The 18,299-nt window shown below is 35.4% G+C and overlaps 1 protein-coding gene across 2 annotated transcripts in view; it reads right to left on the bottom strand.

The window, feature by feature from the left end:
- Positions 1 to 18,299, bottom strand: part of NEIL3 (nei like DNA glycosylase 3) — a 51,178-nt gene that overhangs the window by 5,222 nt on the left and 27,657 nt on the right. For both annotated transcript variants that reach the window (XM_077144208.1, XM_077144209.1), the window contains 6 exons: positions 16,187 to 16,321; positions 15,702 to 15,915; positions 13,405 to 13,479; positions 11,565 to 11,731; positions 4,227 to 4,396; positions 2,332 to 2,749 (listed from right to left, as the gene is read on the bottom strand). In XM_077144208.1, the coding sequence (XP_077000323.1) occupies positions 2,332 to 2,749; positions 4,227 to 4,396; positions 11,565 to 11,731; positions 13,405 to 13,479; positions 15,702 to 15,915; positions 16,187 to 16,321 (1,179 nt within the window). The remainder of the gene's footprint in view (positions 1 to 2,331; positions 2,750 to 4,226; positions 4,397 to 11,564; positions 11,732 to 13,404; positions 13,480 to 15,701; positions 15,916 to 16,186; positions 16,322 to 18,299) is intronic.

An 18,299-nucleotide genomic window follows, 5' to 3' on the forward strand; every position in this document is an offset into this window, starting at 1 on the left:
TGACCCTCTAAGTCAATCCAGGAAAAATTTCAATGTAAAACAAATGTTTTCTTTGAAAATGTATCACACTCTCCATGATGATACAATCACATCCGGGACTGAGCGTTCATAGTAGAGTGTATATTAAATGCTTATCAGTGGGTTCAAATGATCCAATTTATAATCCAGTAGCTGGGTGAAATTCAAGTATTTCTGCAGATCAATCCTAAAATATGCCTCACCAGCAGGAAGGACTGAGTAGCATGTGGTGATGAGATCAGTAATTAAAGGAACAAAAGTCCAATTAATTACCATATAATTATTAAAGAAAAAAATAAACTGGCTATAAATTCTTGTGTGGACCACCTGCTTTAACAGTATTATGTTGTGAGCTTCTGTTAGGCATCTTGTCCACAAGATGAATACTGTAGCTGCCAGACAAGGAGAAAAATGAAATAAATGACAGTAATTTGCAATTTATTCCTTGTAAAGTAGCTGGGTGCAGAAGGGCTGCTGGGTGAATTTATTTCATCACTTGACATTTATTCTGCTAGTTGATCTTGATTGATTGTAGAGTCTCAGTCCTGTATTCTTACGTTCAGCATATACATCTGCTGCAGCATTTCTAAGTCATGTTGTGCGCTGTGATTAATCATATGATCCTGTTACTAATGGCTTATGAAGAAACCATTTAAATTTGAGGCTACATTAATGTTTTCTTAAATCCCTAATTCATTAGTTAAATTGTCTCAGCTTTTCTACAGAGCACTAAGGAAATAAAAATAGGCCAAGATATTTCACTGGGTACAACGAATGCCACAGTGTTTCTAAATGATTGCATCTACTTCTTTTCCCACTTTAGCCACAGAACCAAAACGCCTGTTCAGAAATGATTTCCTCCTACAGGATAATCTCTCAACTCCGACACTCTAAACTAACTCCTTCTTGGACTTTCTTCCTAAGGCTTTAGTTAGTTAGGGTTAAACTGAAAAACAGGTGGCGTATGCATCAAGCCTGTCAAGTTGAATGTACCACTTCTAAGTATTATGGACAAAAGTCACACCAGTTATCTCAGATGATTATACACAAAATAGCTTTAAAATCAGCCAAGGATAAACCATAAGGATTAACAAACTGATGGTGAATTTAGAGTCAGAATAGGAAACGTGAGATAAGTGCACCCACTGATCAAAAACTGTCTCAGACATTATGAAATTACCATGAAAGATCCCCAGAAGTTAGGTGAGTGTGTCCATTAGGCGGGCACTCATTCTCCAGCCCAGGGGAGCAATCTCAACCTTGCAACAGCGTACTCAACCAGAGGAAGGACTAGCAGTCAGGATGCATTTGAAAGTACTTTACATCCCCACCACCCACAGTAACTCTTTCTTTGCTTGTTTCCCAGTAGGGAAAAAAAAAAAAAGACATTTATATATGGGAAGAAGACCCTTCCTCTCTTCATGTTATATATTCTTCACTCCATTCAGCAGTTGCTTTCTGAAATGGGGGTAGGCAAACAACAACCTAAGAGGCTTGGGAAAGAAAATAGTGGAGAACTGTCTCTCTGCTGGAGGCATAATATTAGCTTGTGATATTCTGTTAGGAAGCCCACAGAAAGGAACTAAACAAAACAGGGAGAGGAATGTCAATAAAAGATTGGTTTAGGAGCAGCTAATAGTCAACTGTTTAGGTGACAGCAGTTGGGTTCTTCTCCTGGACATGTAGCTGGCATTCTCACAAAGTATATCTTGTCAGGTAGTTATTTATTAAGTGGAAGTACAACTTTTAAATTTCAAGTATGATAGCAGCATGCATGCTCTTTTTGGTTGAAATAAAGAATTCCTCCCCATACAAATCTTTGAGTTGTAGCCACATTTGTAAGCAAAAGTGCATTAACATACCTCAGATTTCTCTTTTTAAGATAGATGGGCATTTATTAAACCTGTATGAAAGTTTCCCTTTTTTGGAAGAACCATCTTTCATTGGAAAGAAATATAAAACACATTATCACAGTGACAACTGATAACCAGAATAATTATGAGGGCTTTGCATTTTTTTTTCTTTATGATTTCCAACATTTTCCAAATACTCTGTATTGTGCATGTATTTAGCTATAGTCAGAAAAAAAGAAAAAAAAAGAACAGAGATCCAGGAAATTGTTTCCCATTCCTTTCCCTGCTGTCACATTATAAGTTAGAGAAGAGAAAGAAGCAGCAAATTACTATAATAGTCTTCAGGGTTTGATTTACATTACCAAAATCAACTGAACTTTCTTAGCAATGGGTGTTTTTCTACCTTATTAAAACACCTCAAATATCTCATAAAGCAAAGTTAGAGTTAGAAGCATCATACCTGTTAGAAAATCCAGGGTTGCAACTTTTGAGATCTGGTAGGGACTGGGTTATTTTCAATTTTTTATGTGCAGGACTAAATAATTTAGACTGAGAGCAGGCCATAGGTGAGACGTTTACTTCGTTAGATAGTTGACTTATATAGTTTGTTCTCTCCTTGGAGGGGTGCTGTGTATCACTAAGAGAAGCAATTGTAGAAGAAGAGTTTTGATATTCCCCATCTAGGATCTGGTCTGTGCTCTTTTTTATTTCCAAAGCATTACATTTATTGCTAAAATCAGTCAAGACAAGGGTTGTAGTCCCAAAGGCAGTTCTCCTGTTGATCTTCACTTCTGTATTTGGCTTTCCAAAGTTATTATAAGGATACTTCACTAAGTTGTTGAAGGCAATAGAATTTTCTTCATTTTTGCATACCGAATCTGAAGGGATAGAAAAATAATTTGCAATGTGCTATAAATATAGTATACTGATGATTTAAAACATCTTTTTATTTGATCAGAACATTTGTTTCACTTACCACGCAAAAGTTAGCTTAGGCATTTCAGAATTAAACATCTTCTGGTTATGAAATGAAGTATGACATCAAGCACAAAATGTCATTGATATATAGGGACCCAGAGATGGGTTGACAAAGATTTATATTTGCTTTCTATTATGCTTATGCACTTCAAGGTTATCTAGCTATCAGTTTTGCTCATGTCTGGCAAAGTACTGAAGCGATGGTAATTAAGGGATGACACCCCTTCCAGCTTGAAGTCAGTAGCTAGAGGTCTAAGTTTAGAATACTAGGAATGCTTCTGGGAATGGCAAGACAAAATGAAAGACTTATTTAAAGTGAGTAAAAAATGAATTACAAAGACTTAACATCTATTAAATAAACTGCTTCAACAAAGCATCCTAAGATTTTGGAATCAGTACTACAATATATTCTACATGATAGTTAAAATGTATGTCTTTCATATGCAGGAAAAACAAATGAACATGAAAATACTTAATGAGATGTGTAAAGGCATTTCAGAATAAAATACCTGTGGACACATAAGGTTATGGTTTTCCAAAGATATCTATGTCTCTGTAGAATGATACTAGAGAGAGAGAGACAGAGAAGAGAGAAATGGGAGGTGCAGCCGCGTCTGCTTTCCGCTACCAGCAAAGCTATGCAAGGGTGATGCCTGCCTTTCTGGCCCAGGGAACAGAGCACAGCATGAAAGCTAACACAATGTGGGAGTCCGCAAGTCAAGAATGAACTTTCTCATCCCTAATTGAAGAAAGAAATAACACTTTGCGAACACAATAGAAGCAGCATCAATGAGATGGTTCTTAATCACAGGTTTCTTCTGAGGCTTTACATTCTCTGAACACATGAAATTGTGAGCCATAAAGAGTTATTCTGAGGGATTTCAATGAAATCAGTACAATTGTCTGTGTAAAAATTTTAATAACAAGGGGTAAGAAGGATAAAGAAGGGGAAAAAAATTCAGCATTTTCCTATTCCACCTGCAAAGATATTCTTACAGAAATCCTCCCTTTCAATTTATGAAACACTTGGACTGAATAACAAACTAGAAAGTTGCTGAAATCTGCATAAAACAAAGCTTTATTGAATAATTCATTAGAAACAGTCGAGAACAGATGTGATCATCTCAGTTTTTTGAGATACAAAGGCACATACTGTTGTAGCACAAGCGTCTTTTCCCTCCCCGTTAAAAAAAAGAAAGTGCTCAATCCAAATATCAGGGTAGCTTACATGCAAAAGCTGGCAATTCCTTTAAACCTCTCAGAAAGAAAGCATTTTATTTGTTATTGGATACCAAGATGGTATAAGATATTTATACCCGACTACATAAATAACCTTCTTAGAAATGTAATGAACTTGAAGTCAAAAGTCGGTCTTACCATTAGGCCTTGAAGTCAAGCAAGCATCACATGCCTTCGCTGAAGGCTTATTTACTAGTGTACAGACCACACATGCCCACTGCTCTTCAGATTTCCGAGCCACAGACTCCGTAACATGAGCTCCCCTGCTAGGTGTCCAACTGGTTATGGTATTACGGGTTGGCAGTTTGCTGTGAAATAATTTTTAAAACCAAGCATTAGCATGATTATTGCATCGTTCCTACACATTTTAGGTGTTTCAGAAATGATCACAGAACTGCTCATACACAAATGCTATGTGTTTGTTATTGCCTAAGACACAGTTATTACTGTTTCTTAGTGTAAAATGCTTTCACTTGGGCCCTGCTGATTGCTGTTAAAGCCAGAAATAACAAATAAATTTTTATCTAGAGTCAAAGAGTTATTATTCTTTAAAAATAAACAGCAGAATATGAAGCTGTCATATTGTCCTGGTCTCTGATGCACGTAAAGCACATCACGTAGTTAAGAACCATGAGCGTGTCATGGAATTCTTTCATGATTCCAAACATTAATACTAAAAAAAAAAAAGCTCTTCTAGGTAAAGGCCATGGATGTTATATTTCATAACATGAGCTCTTTGACTTTGAAACGTAGCTTTGTCTTCTGTAAGTAACATTTTGCTCCTTACATATAATTATAACAGTTTTGAAATTCTGGCTTGCCTGCTAAAATAATAAGTAGCTTAAGAAAATCTGAAAGTAAGATACATCTCATCATGATTGTTTTATCTTACATGGACTTTTAATGCCACTCTGTAGTTCTTATTCCTATAGAACACCAGACCTATAGGATTTGTTTACCTGACCTTATCCCAGCCCTCTACTTACTCAAAAAGGCATTATTTCATAGCATTTATTCACAATTAACTCAATATAACACTTGGACCTTCAGATTTTCAACTTGCTACAGTTTTGCACTATCTTCATCTGTTGTGAAGATTTCATTAATCATAAGGGGATGTTTATTGTATCTTATGGATGCTTTGCAAGCATTCTTTTCTTATGCTCTATTTCTTAAACATTCAGAAACAAATCTTTTCCAATCTCCTCTTCAATGTGTAACAGGAATCTCAAACATCATATCCAAACAGAATTCATGATTTCTACCCTCTCCCCAATCTACAATGTCTACTAGTGAGATGAACTAGTACATGGAATCACCAGGCACTCAACCAATCAGGCCAAAAACCTATTGGTCATCCTTAACATCTCTTTCCTTCATATCCCCTCTCTACTCCATCAGCAAATCCTGCAGGCTCTAACACAGAGGGAGATTTGCCTGGACAAAATGAAGCTTGGCTTGTATAGGAAACTTCTAGTTTGGTGTTCTCTCTAGGGACTGGAGTAGGGCATGTGGAGAACTGAAGCAGAAATTCCAGCCTTGTGGCTGGTTCAAGAGCATCCAGTATTGGCTGTCCTGGGACTCTGGGTGAGGATCTTGGGCTTCCAGAACCACCACATCCGCCCAGTACCCAGAGAAGAGGTATCCTGGGGGGATCACTAAGCATGGGGACCGTATCTTTAACTTCAAGGAGAAGTATCTGAACAAGAGATGTTCCACTCCTTGCTCAGAGGACATTATAATCCAGGCTTTAAGGCCACTTAACCCATATCCCATCCTTCAATCCAGGAATAACATAGTAGAGGAAATCAGAGGCAGCAGAGAGGGATAATGAGGTGGAGTTCTCTAAAGCAGTGGTTCTCAAAAGGTGGTCCCTAGGCCAGCTGCAGAGGCTCAACTGGGAATTTGTAAGAAATGTAACTTCTCAGGACCATGACTAGACGTTCTGAATCAGAAGCTCTGGGTATGGAGCCCAAGCAATCTGTGTTTGAGCAAGCCCTCCAGGAGATTCTGATGCATGTTAGTTGGAGAACCACTGCTCTAAGGTCTTGCTTATAGACAAAAAGTATTGCTTGAGCAAAATATTATAGGTCAAGTAAGTGATGAGCAATTATCAATAACCAATTGTGATTCTAAAAGGCAATTTTCTAAGTTGTAAATAAAAAAATGTTAATAATGTTGCTGGTAGTCATATGACAAGGCAATCGAGAATACAGTCAACACATGTAGGAAAACAATAGGTAGGTTAGGCAGTTAATGAATAATAATAAATTATATCAATATTTTATTTTTCTGATGTTGTGGTATTTAAAAATTATAATTCATTGTGAATTCTCTTCTGATTCTACATACTCACATTCAGAAAGTTGCATTAATAATTTCTTATTCTTTTGCATAAAGAAGGCACCTAAACTAGATACATTTCAGGCCATAGCCTTATTCCCCTTCTAAAATGGCTCCAATTCAACCATGTCTTACCATTCCCGCTCTATTCCAAGCCACCATCATTTACCTCCTGGACTACTGTGCAAAGCTCCCTGATGTCGCTCTGGTCACACTACTGTCTCTTAAAGTCTCTTAACTTAAGTGGTTAGATCATATCACTGCTGAAACCCCCCCCCAAGAGCTTCACATAACACTTCGAAGAAAATGGCAACTCCTCGGGATGCCTGGCCAAGCCCTTGTGCTCAGGTCTCACCATGCAGAGCGGACCCCTCTGCCCTTTCATTCTGCTGTCATCACACTTGCCTTCTCTCTCTTTCTCTCTCTTCAGAGGAAAGGCAGCTAACTTTCCACTGAGGAGGCCCGGAGGCTTCTGGACCACCTTCTTGAAATACTTCTCACCCAGCTCCACATTTTCTCAAGGTCTTTTCAAAAATGTTCTCCTTGAGGCTGTTATCTGACTCCCCTATCTAAAATGAACCGTCCTGCCCCTCGCTCTTCCCTCACCGTATGTGAAGTTTCTTCTTGGCACCGACTCCTTAGCAATGCCTGATGTCTTACACAAATATGCACATCTTTGTACATGTCTTCACACAGTTTTTTTCTTAAACCTATCACCTGCCGTTGGAATACAGTACTCTCTAAATATTCCATAAATAAAGTACCATGAATGAATTTTGCTCTTATGTTTCTATCAAAATTCTCTTCTTGAAGGTCATCTTGTTCTAGTTTGCTAGCTGCCAGAATGCAACACACCAGAAACGGATTGGCTTTAATAAAAGGGGATTTATTTTGTTAGTTCTTCAGAGGAAAGGCAGCTAACTTTCCACTGAGGTTCTTTCTTACGTGGAAGGCACAGGATGACCTCTGCTGGTCTTCTCTCCAGGCCCCTGGGTTCCAACAACTTTCCCCTGGGGTGATTCCTTTCTGCATCTCCAAAGGCCTGGGCTGAGCTGCTTAGCTGAGCTGCGTTGAGTCTCTCATTTAAGCACCAGCCAATTAAGTCAAATGTCACTCATTGCAGCAGACACACCTCCTAGACAACTGCAGATGTAATTAGCAACAGATGAGGTTCACATACCATTGACTTGTGTCCGCAGCAACAAGACAAGGTATGCTCACCTGGCCAAGTTGACAACAGAATCTAACTACCACCCACGTTGATTTTCCAGTTGCCAAATAAAATGGTCTTTCCTCAAGCTCCACCTTCTATAATTCAGGAGAATTAACTCTTTATGCCCCGTCTTGGTTTCTATGACATGTTTCTTCTACTTCTCTTTCAAAGGCATCTTTTTTCTTCTTTTGATGATCGAAGTTAAAGTAATCCACTGTACATACTACCAGACTCAACTAATCTTAAAGCAGAAGATCCTAAAGTGGGTGATGAATGTGGGCTTTATTCAGAGACCAAAGGCATGAATTACATGTGGAGGGTGATACCATCGCAAAGGTATCTTTGCATTTCTCAGGCACGTATAATGTATACTAGCTACTAGCATGGGAAGCAACTGGTTTTCCTTTCTCTAAGCAAAACAGATTATTTTATTAAAATATCAATGTGAACGTTAATAAAACTAAAAGTTACACAGAATAAAGTAGGAATTAAGGAAGCTTTGAAGAAAATAATTTTCAAGCTGCTGCCGAACTTCTATTTCAACTGAATTAAATTGTTATTTCGTTCAATTTACTCTGCTTCCTTACTCATGGAACACAAACATTTCCTGGAAACCTTCCAGAATGTCATTCTTCTTCTGAAACCAAAAAGCATTTATCATTAAGAGGTTTGAGGTGTGAGGTTTCGGCAGGAAGCAGCTTAGCCCTGTCTTTATTCTCTTTGCTTGTTCTATCGGGACACTTGCATAGTTCCACTCTCTGCAGCTCTTCTATTAATCCTAGGAACCAACAATATTCATTGTAGTGGCATGATTCATAAATTCCTTTTTAGTTTAAACTAACTTGAGTTGGATTCCTTTCATTGAAATAAAAAAAGTGTTTTAAATTGTTTGTAAACACAAAAACTATGCAATCACAACTCTTTCCTAATCAAAGTTATCCTTTCAAAAATAATCCATCATAACTTTTCTTCAAGTGCCCTCTAACGTTCCATCCCCTCAAAAAACAAACAAACAAAAAACTCTGCTAACTCAGATCAGCCTTAAGAATTGGTTTGCAAACAATACTAAATTCTCATTAACTCACAACCAACTATAAACAAATTTCTAAGCTTCGTGGTTTTTAGAGGCCTGAATATGTCTTCGTAGAGGAACAAAACTTCTTCCCCTTTAACAGTTCTCCAAAGGCATTAGGTTTTTAATCCTGATGAATTTTCCTATATGATGCTTTTTCTTCCAGGAAACCCCTTTCCTACTACCAATTACCACTGATTAATTCCTATTTCCTTTTCCATAAAGCTCAAATGTCAGTTTCTTCAGAAAGATTTCCTTGTTCCTCCCAGGTAGATTTAAGTGTTTCCTCCTCTATACTTACCTTTGCAATCATACAAACATACCACTTTACAACACTTGCATCTTGGGATTTTACTCATTTACTCCTCTCCTGAAACCCTGAGAGCTTAGAGGGGCTGGGTTCTATTTTGGCTTTGTACTCCCAATGCCTGGCTTATGGTGGTCACTCCTAAATATTTGTTGAAAAGAAAGAATAACACCACCAACCAGCCTTTCCCCTAATGAAACCTGCATACATAAATAATGCTAGCTAGAGTATAATAAAAAGCCAACATAAATGGCATAGGTGTTTGAAGTATATTATGATCAAAGTAAATTGGGAAAGTTGATGAGTTAGGGAGGACTTCATGAAGGAGTGAAATAAGACCATTGTAATTGGGGTTTTCAGGCTTCTTCAACTTCTCTTGAATTAAAATGAGAATGTTTAGTCAACATAAAAGGGTTCAAACATGATGCAGAAATGAACGGCATATATTTAATCACAGATTAAATATATTTGCTTAATCTTTACGCAAAACGCATTCATTTTCAAATTTTTTTCTTCAGCTTATGTGTGTGTGCATATTATTTGCAGTGGATACTTCTTGTTGCTTTTTGTTTTTTTTTTCAAACAAAATCCTAAACTGGAGGCTGATATACATAACAAAAGTAGGGTAAATGGGAGGAGGGGACTTGGCTTTTCTTCCGTAAGTCATAGGTGAACTCTAATGCTCTCTCAGGGAACCCTTGCACCCTTAGAATCTAGTTTCAGAAAACCTTTGGAATTGACAATTATCTCATTTATTTGATAAATAACATATTGATTTGATTTGGAAGAACAAGCAAGATTAGCTTCCCAAACCAGAAACTCCTAGAAAACCAATAGAAAGCATTAATCATTTATTCAGTCAACAAACATCTGCTGAATGTCTCCTATCTGCCTGGTACCATGTTAAATATATTTCGCAAACTGTACACTTGCATGATGAAAAGTAGTTCCTTTTTATGCAAAATACAAAAACCACAAAACTGTACTATATATATAGCGAATCACCTAACACATTTCATATCTGTGACAGTAAAATGGGATAATGGAGCTGAGATGAAGGGTACATGGAGAGTTTAGAGAAGAGCTATCAAGAACAAGAGAAGGAGTGAAACAGAAAATGAAACAGGGGAGAGAAAAGACAGTTCCAGATGTATTTAAGAAGACATGAACAGGAGTTGTGACCTCCAGCGCACATGGCCTCCACCCCCTAGTCCTGAGCTCTTCCTCCTTGCCATGCAGTTCCCTGCTTCACCTCTAATTTCCAAACATATCATTTTTATTTCCTTTGTTTAATCCTTATTGTCTCCTACTCTGGTTATGTGCATTCACTGAGGCCCAGGTTCCTTTCTCTCTGGTCTTCCTATCAGTGAACTGATCTTATTTTAATGCTTCACCCAATGACATTATGCTAATAACCATCCAGTCATTACATCCCACTCAATAACTTGTCCCTAAGTTACACATCTCTCCTCCTGCTAATCCACATATCTGAAACTCAATAGTTTTTCCATTCCATCCCAACATTTCTTTCTATTATTTGGGTCTGAAACTTTTTGCGTTTTCCTAAATATCAAATCTGTCACAATTCCTGCTGACTTTAAATGATGGTTAAGGTCACTTACCTATTTTCTTCTCCATTCTCAGTGTCTTGACCTCTGGCCTAGAATACTCTCTCCCACTATGCCATGCTAGAGCTTCCCCAGGTGTGTTCTATGTCCATTCATTTTCCATCCTAACTGTGCCATTATCAGTTTAAACTCCTGAATGCACTGATTTGGATAAGACATTAACCAGTCCCAGAACTACCAATGATCCCTTCTATTTAGTCCCACCCTACCTGTAAAATTAGCTTTTTCTATTCAACAACTTAAAAACTTCACTTGCTTTGGCCAATTTTATCATCATCCCTCCTATATGCCAGGCTCATTAATGATTCATGACTTGTGGCCATACTCTTTCTTATCCATTAAATAGCATTTGCTTTCTCATTAACTTAACCAAAATTTTAGTTATCTTTGAAAAGTGAATTTCAAATTACACTTACTCTATGAGATCTTTCCACTTCCTATGTATATAAACCTCTGACATCCCTGAACCTTTGTAGCATTTAATGTGCTTCAGGTCTGTACAGGTAATTTTGGCTTGTAATCACACAGACTGCCAGGCAGCTGCTTAACTCTTTAAACAGTGTGATGTTTCACCAGAGAGACACAAATTCTATAAAAAATTGCATTAATTTTATACTATTTCTGAATGAAGCAAAGACATTTAATGATAGTTGTGTTGTTTTTTTCAATGATTGACATATCTATACATCTTGGTACTCTCTATGAAGATTAGATTAAAGCTAAGGGCTGGAAATTAACACCCGAGATAGAGGTTTTCTACCTGAATTCAGGAGTGGTCCATAAATCAGTGCTGGTTCCTTCTGCTTCTTTGATGATGCTATTTCCTATTTCTACTGCAGGTTCAAATACTTTTCAGTTATGCTTTCTTATTAATACTCTGATAGTTAATACCCTTTCTGTTTAAATATCTTACCTTATGTCAACATGCTGAGGATTTTCTTTTTGACACTGAGGGCAGAAATATGTCATTCTGTCATTCTTCCCTAAGCGACACGCAGTTATTTTGCAGTGGCACTGAGCACAAATAAGACATTTATAGACCTTATAGTGTTTAGAGACAGCAGATCCTGCTTTATGGCACTAAAAATAAACAAAAGAAAAGAAAAGTAAAGTTATCTATCAAAATAGTGTTGCTAAGGATCCAAAGATATATTCTTGAAAACCATCTGTTAGAAGTTTACATGTATTTGTACATATATTTTCTTTCATCTGAGAAAAAGGATTTCTCGACAAGAATCAGCAACATTTGTCAAATAAAATTTGCATAAATTAATTAAGTCATGATTTTATAACTTATCAGTATTAAAAATACTTCTTTGCATAGATTTACCCTCTTATCGAAATAGGATATAAAAGTTCTATAATTTAAATTGCCTTACTTTTTAAAAAAATTAAACATAATTATATGATTATAAGAAAAAGACTAGATTAGCTTTAAATCTCATTATTTTTAACAAATTTAAGCTGCTCATGCAGTCAGTTTCAACAGCCAAAAAATTTATTTCTAGGGGCAAAATTTAACATCTTCTTTGTTGGCCTGACAAAGGACAGTTTTTTCTTTCTAATCTTACAGATTCACCAAAAGAGAAAATAAAAATTCAAAGCCTTTCTAGGATACAACATATTCCATTTTGGTGTAAGTTCTATCTGAAAAGACATTTTGATATTTTCTGTCAACATCGTATTCTAATCACATATATCTAAATCTCTTACAGAGAAAATATTTCGACTTACATCAGCAATGTGAAAAGTCTAAAAGCTCAGAAATATGGCTCACCACGTATAAGCTGTAAATTACACAATTACATAATTAATATAAATTGTTTACATATATAAATTCAAGCAATGCATTCTAATGCCCAACTTAACTGGTCCAGAATATGGGCAGTTTCCATGACCATCTTTCTCTGGAAGAACAAATAAGCATATAAAATTGAAAAATAGCCATGGTTACTCAAAGTAGATACATAAGGTAAGAGGTGGGTTAGCACTTGAAGCCGACTAATGAAGAATCTAACAATATCTTTCCCTACGAACATCAAAAAATATGAATTTTGAATATATGAGATGGACTGAAGAAAATAAAGCATTTACAATACAATGTTTAAAAGATAAAATGCATTTATTGGAGTCTCTCTCTGCACATACACACAACTTTCAAAATTTGCACGGTAGCCCTTTATTTCATTCTCAAAACAGTCTTTGTGGAAGATAAATATAAATTATTAAAATTATTATTCCATTTTACAGATGAAGAAACTAAAACGAAATAAAGTTATCTAAATAATCTCAACTACACTGATAATAAGTGGCAAAGCCTGCTGAACTGAGAGCTATTTACCCTAAAGTGTGGGAGCTATCTCACTAGGCTTCCTATATTTACTTTTTTTCATGGGCAGGCACCAGGAACCCAACCCGGGTCACCAGCATGGCATGGCAAGTGAGAACTCTGCCGCTGAGCCACCATCGCATTGGCCCCATATTTACTTTTATTTGTCCAAAAATAGAACAAGAGTCTAAGTAAAATGCTAAGACAGGTGCTCCCCAACTGAATATAATTATAGGGAAGCAAAGTTCATCTGACCTATAATTTAAAGTATTTCAGGATATTAATTATGCCCATAAATATCATTCTCCATTATTGTACCTCTATACTCTTACCACTAGATGGCTATATACAACTTTGCCATTTTTGGTGCAATAGAAAAGGACACCACAGATATTATACATAGTTGAAAGTGTTTTGCTCTTACCCTGTAAAAGAGAATGCTGAAATTACGAATCATTTTCACAAGGAGATGGGTCTGTTCATCTGTTAATTGACAAACCTTAAAATGGAAAAATGAACTGAGGATAGTTTTGTGATTTGCCTGTTACATAAAACATAATACCATTGCCAGTTCTGTTAAAGAGTACCATAAATAGATTTAGAAATGTATACATATGTACTAGAGGTCTATTCTCACATTTTTATTTGGTATCTTTAATAGTAGATCTATTTATAAGAGGTAGTACTAGAGATAAAGAATTCCATTCCTACTCAAATTTTAATTCTCAATCCAAGTATTTATTGAATATCTATTCTGTATCAGGAATCTTCAGAATCTTAGGATTGTCTATCAGCCACCCTGAAAAGTCTTTCCGGGTTTGTAAAACAAAACAAGCAAACAAAATACAGCAAGAAAAAAGAAGAAAGGGAAGGAAGCAGGCTAGAAGGGAAATAAAGGTAATGGAGCACATAATCGTCAAGGTCACCATCAAACTTTAAAAATACATGAATGTATCTACATGTATTGATATCAAGTACTTGTTAACACATGGAAAAACTCAAAAACAGACTTTGCAAAACAATTTTTTTTGTGGCACAGTCTAGCATAAATCTCATTGTCACCCTTGCAGAATTAATTACAGTTTGTCACATGTGCTTTCAATGATAATCCCAGGAGAAATTCAAATTTAACTTTCTATGTATTTGAATATATGCTTATATCTAGTTACAAAATAAAAATAATTCATCAGTGATTATAAAAATCAGAATCATATAATCAACAGCATCACTCTGATCTGTTTAGTTACTTATATGTAAATTAAATGAAAAATACATTTCTCATTATATCTTACATACTATTTTAAGTCACATTTCGAAATGTTAAAAGCGTATTTTTTAAATAATTGTGTGTGTGCTTTTACAGAGTTAATAACTAAACTTCAGAAATGATATGAATTTTATATACTCCCAGACATTATGGGTAAATTATCTTCTACTAGATGAAAAAGTGGATGGATGAACAGATAAAAAAAAAAAAATTCTCCATTTGTCACAGATAACAATACCTTGGTATATTTTTAAAGTATTTTCCATAGAGGTCTAAGAGATTCTAAAAAACTCATTCTTGTCAGAATTCTGTCTCATTATTCCTATATTATAGAAATCTGACTAGAAGGTTCAAAGTGTCAAAAAGAAGAACCAATCTAGAACTATGAGTAACTGGTTTCTTTTAAAATCAATTCCCACTGCTTTAGCTTTTACCAAGACTTGCTGGAAATAGCTACAAAAAGTAGGTGTCCTTGTGTTCGTGTAAAAAATATTTCACTAACTGAGGCTATTCAAATCTAGGTATAACTGCTACAGCAGAGTTCTTTCGTGGAAACTAAAGTTTGTGTATCCTTCCATTTCGGTTTGGGTCCAACCTCTCTGAATTTCTCAGAATCTTTTTTACCCTACTAATTACCATTCTCTGCATTATAATTTCAATTTCTCCCTTTCTATCATTATGTCCCTTTCTTCTCAACATATAAATAAATTTAAACCTCTCCAGCTGATGAACAAGAAAAAAAGAAAAACCCATTCCTTGTTCTAATGCCACTTTCTTGATGTCTAACATTTTCCTTTCAGACCTCTGTAAACTATTTGAACAAGTACTCTAAATTTTGTTTCCACTTCCTGACTGATCATTTACTCCTTACTCCCTGTAACCTGACTTCCATTCTTATCACTCGCCTGAAACAGCATTTTCTAACATCATCAATAACTATGCACAGAAATACATGGGTGTATGTGTGTGTGTGTGTGTGTGTTGTATTTAATATGCCAGATAGAAAAAGAAAATTGTGACCTTGGTCCATTCATATATTCAACAAATATTTCTTCAGAGCCCCTCATGTGCCTGACACTTGTGACCCAGGTGTTTGGGGTACATCAGTAAACAAAATAGACAAGAGTTTGCATTCTAGCAGAAGACAGATTTAAAAAAATACATAGAATAGGTAAATAGTATGTTATGTTTGAAAGCGTTAAGTGTTGCAGAGAAAATGAAAAGCAAAGTGAGTGAAGGTAGATGGTAGCATGAAGTGGGAGGAGGGGACACATGGCACAATTTTAAGCAGGGGGGTTAGGTCTGGCCTGAGAAGGTGACACGAGCAAACACAAGGAGGGGGACCTGAAGTCTGTTTGAGAATAGGTTACTGAAAAACAGATGTAAGTGTTTCATATTGGTCCCGTAACAGCACTTAAAAATAAAGAAACTTTTAAAAAATATGTAGAACATACTTTAACAGCTGGGTGGAGACCACTGTCAAAGAGAGCCTCATTTTTGATGATGTTTCCCACCCCAGGAAACACCTTCTGATCCATTAACACGTCACATAGCATCTGACCTTTCTGCTTTTTAACTTCACTTTCTGCTCTTGAGAAACTAAATTTAGGTGAGCATACATCTAATTCTTCCATCATTCTTATTCTCTGTTGACTTTCCATTGAGTTTCTATAGAAAGGGATATAAAACACATTAATCATGAGTCTGGTTTTAATTTCACAGGGTGTCACTTAAAATGAACTTTGATACAAATACAAACAATGAAGACTCTAACAAACTATATTACATGCCGTCTCTTTTAAAATGAGGTTTTGTCAACTCTAAACCACTTTACTTACTTATTTACTTATTTCTTTACACTGTGACATGCAAAACCAAACTGCAGATCCCAGCATTGCAGTTTTGCTACTGAAGTATTTTTAGTTTATTTTATCTTTACCTGAGTTCTACTGACGTGTCAAAGAAACAAATCAAATCTTTGGTGAGCTGTATTTCGAAAGCAGGAGAAGCTCCACTTTTATTTTTATTCTCAAGTGGATTAATCCTGATAAAACCTTGCATTCCAAAATGAATCCTGGAAACAAAATCAAACCCATTTTTGAATAGCAGAAAGTATATCATGTATCAGATATTTGCTCCTTTACTTCACTTTTTGGATTATAAGTAAACAAATGTTAGTCAGGATAGGTACTTTCACAAGGCAAAAAATGGTAACTAATATTATTATATATCTTTCTCTTATAGCTTTTGTATCCTTATAAAGCTAGGAGATGTGACAATCCATTTTTCAGCCCATAAATAAAATAACTTCCTAGAGAAACAATCAGGCTCTAACAATAAACCCAAGAAACCAAATCCCTGTTCTTCCTTTCTTGTTAGATGATGTTTCTTTTATTTGTGGAACTGTTTAACACCTCTCAGCTTTTTCTCAGATTCAAAGGCAGGAGATGAGATAAAGTTACATTTAAATTGCCTGTAGCTTGTATTTTTATAAATTCTGCAAAACCACTCGCATTCCAATTCCTTATTTGTAGTTACAATGGCTTGGTAACATTTATCTACCCAAAATAATACCTACAGTTTAAGTTCTTTACTCTTTTCTTCCCCTTGCTTTGAGCTAAGCAGTGAAATAATTTTTTTTATAAAATCTTTAATATCAAAAAAGTGAAAAACGAGAGTTAAAATGTTATTGTCTTAAAGTCTTTTATATTTCTTTTACCTTTATTAGGAAGAAGGGATATATAAATATTTACAATTAACTTTAAAAGTATAATGCAGTGATACAACATTCATTTCCTTTCAGTTTTTATAGGAATGATTAGCACGCCTAGAAAAAAAGGGGGATTTTGTGAACCCACTGATGATGAAGACCAAAAATGATTCTCAAGACGAAAAACTGTTTTCTGCCTTTCAAATCCTTCTTATAGCTTTTTTGAGTTAATAAATAAGGCTCTTTTGGCAGCAAATGTTACTACTGCTATGTGTTTCTGATTCCATAGCACCATGTTATGGTACTGTACAAGGTTAACCGGTCTAACTTAAAAAATGTGGGTTTTAAACTCTGTGTGCCCTACTATCAATCATAAATGTATTTTACGTGCCCCATAGTTCTTGACAGGAAAAACGTGTCCCTGTAAGTACTCCATAATTTAGCTTATGGAGGTTCAACCCCAGTGAAAGGTGTACAATTGTCATGCCCAGAAGCCATCATATCTAAAATCTTTGCAGTTGCATGGGCCATAAAGGAGATTATAAATCACTTTATATAATGAAATCACATCCACATCAAAAATCTCAAAGGTTAAGCCCAATTCAAATGCAAGAAATAGTCCCAATAAGAACTCTGAATCAAATATGCATGTCTTTTTTTGACTTATAAATCTATTCCATTTAGGGGAAATGTGCATAAAATAGGCAATCTCCAAATTTTACTAGTTGTAATAACTTATTATTATTTTATTTCTATACGTTTTATTTTTATTAAATAACTAAATGTTATAACTCAGCCCTGATGAAGTAATACATTTCGTATGTTTATTATTAAATACCTTCAATCTCAAACTAAGAAAAATATATCAGTACCATGAAAATTGTTAATGTACCATGTAACATGCATTGTTACAACAACTGCACGTAATTTTATTTTTTACAGACCACAACATAGGCCTATTTATTATATCATTATTTTAAAACTTCCTCAAGTTCAAAAGTTTCCTAAAAGAAATTAATAAATGAGAGCAGATAATATTTCAAAAATCAGTCACACTCTTTCAAGCTATTATTATCAGATTAATCTGAACATCAATTAGAAAGAATAAATAATGGTATCATTATAGATTTGTGTTAATGATAACTACACATTGTGAAGAAGTCAATTGCTTATGAAAATTATCAAATGGTTATAAGTTTCCTAAGGGTAATAAAGAGTGTAGAATAATAGTTGAATATAACAATTATAGAACTTGTGCAGGGAATTCAGAGAGACTGTAAAAAAATACAGCTTTAACCATGTTAACAGGGAAATAAGGAGTTCTGTATCTACTTGTGATATA

Source organism: Tamandua tetradactyla, chromosome 26 (assembly GCF_023851605.1).
Source record: "Tamandua tetradactyla isolate mTamTet1 chromosome 26, mTamTet1.pri, whole genome shotgun sequence".
Lineage (NCBI taxonomy): Eukaryota > Metazoa > Chordata > Mammalia > Pilosa > Myrmecophagidae > Tamandua > Tamandua tetradactyla.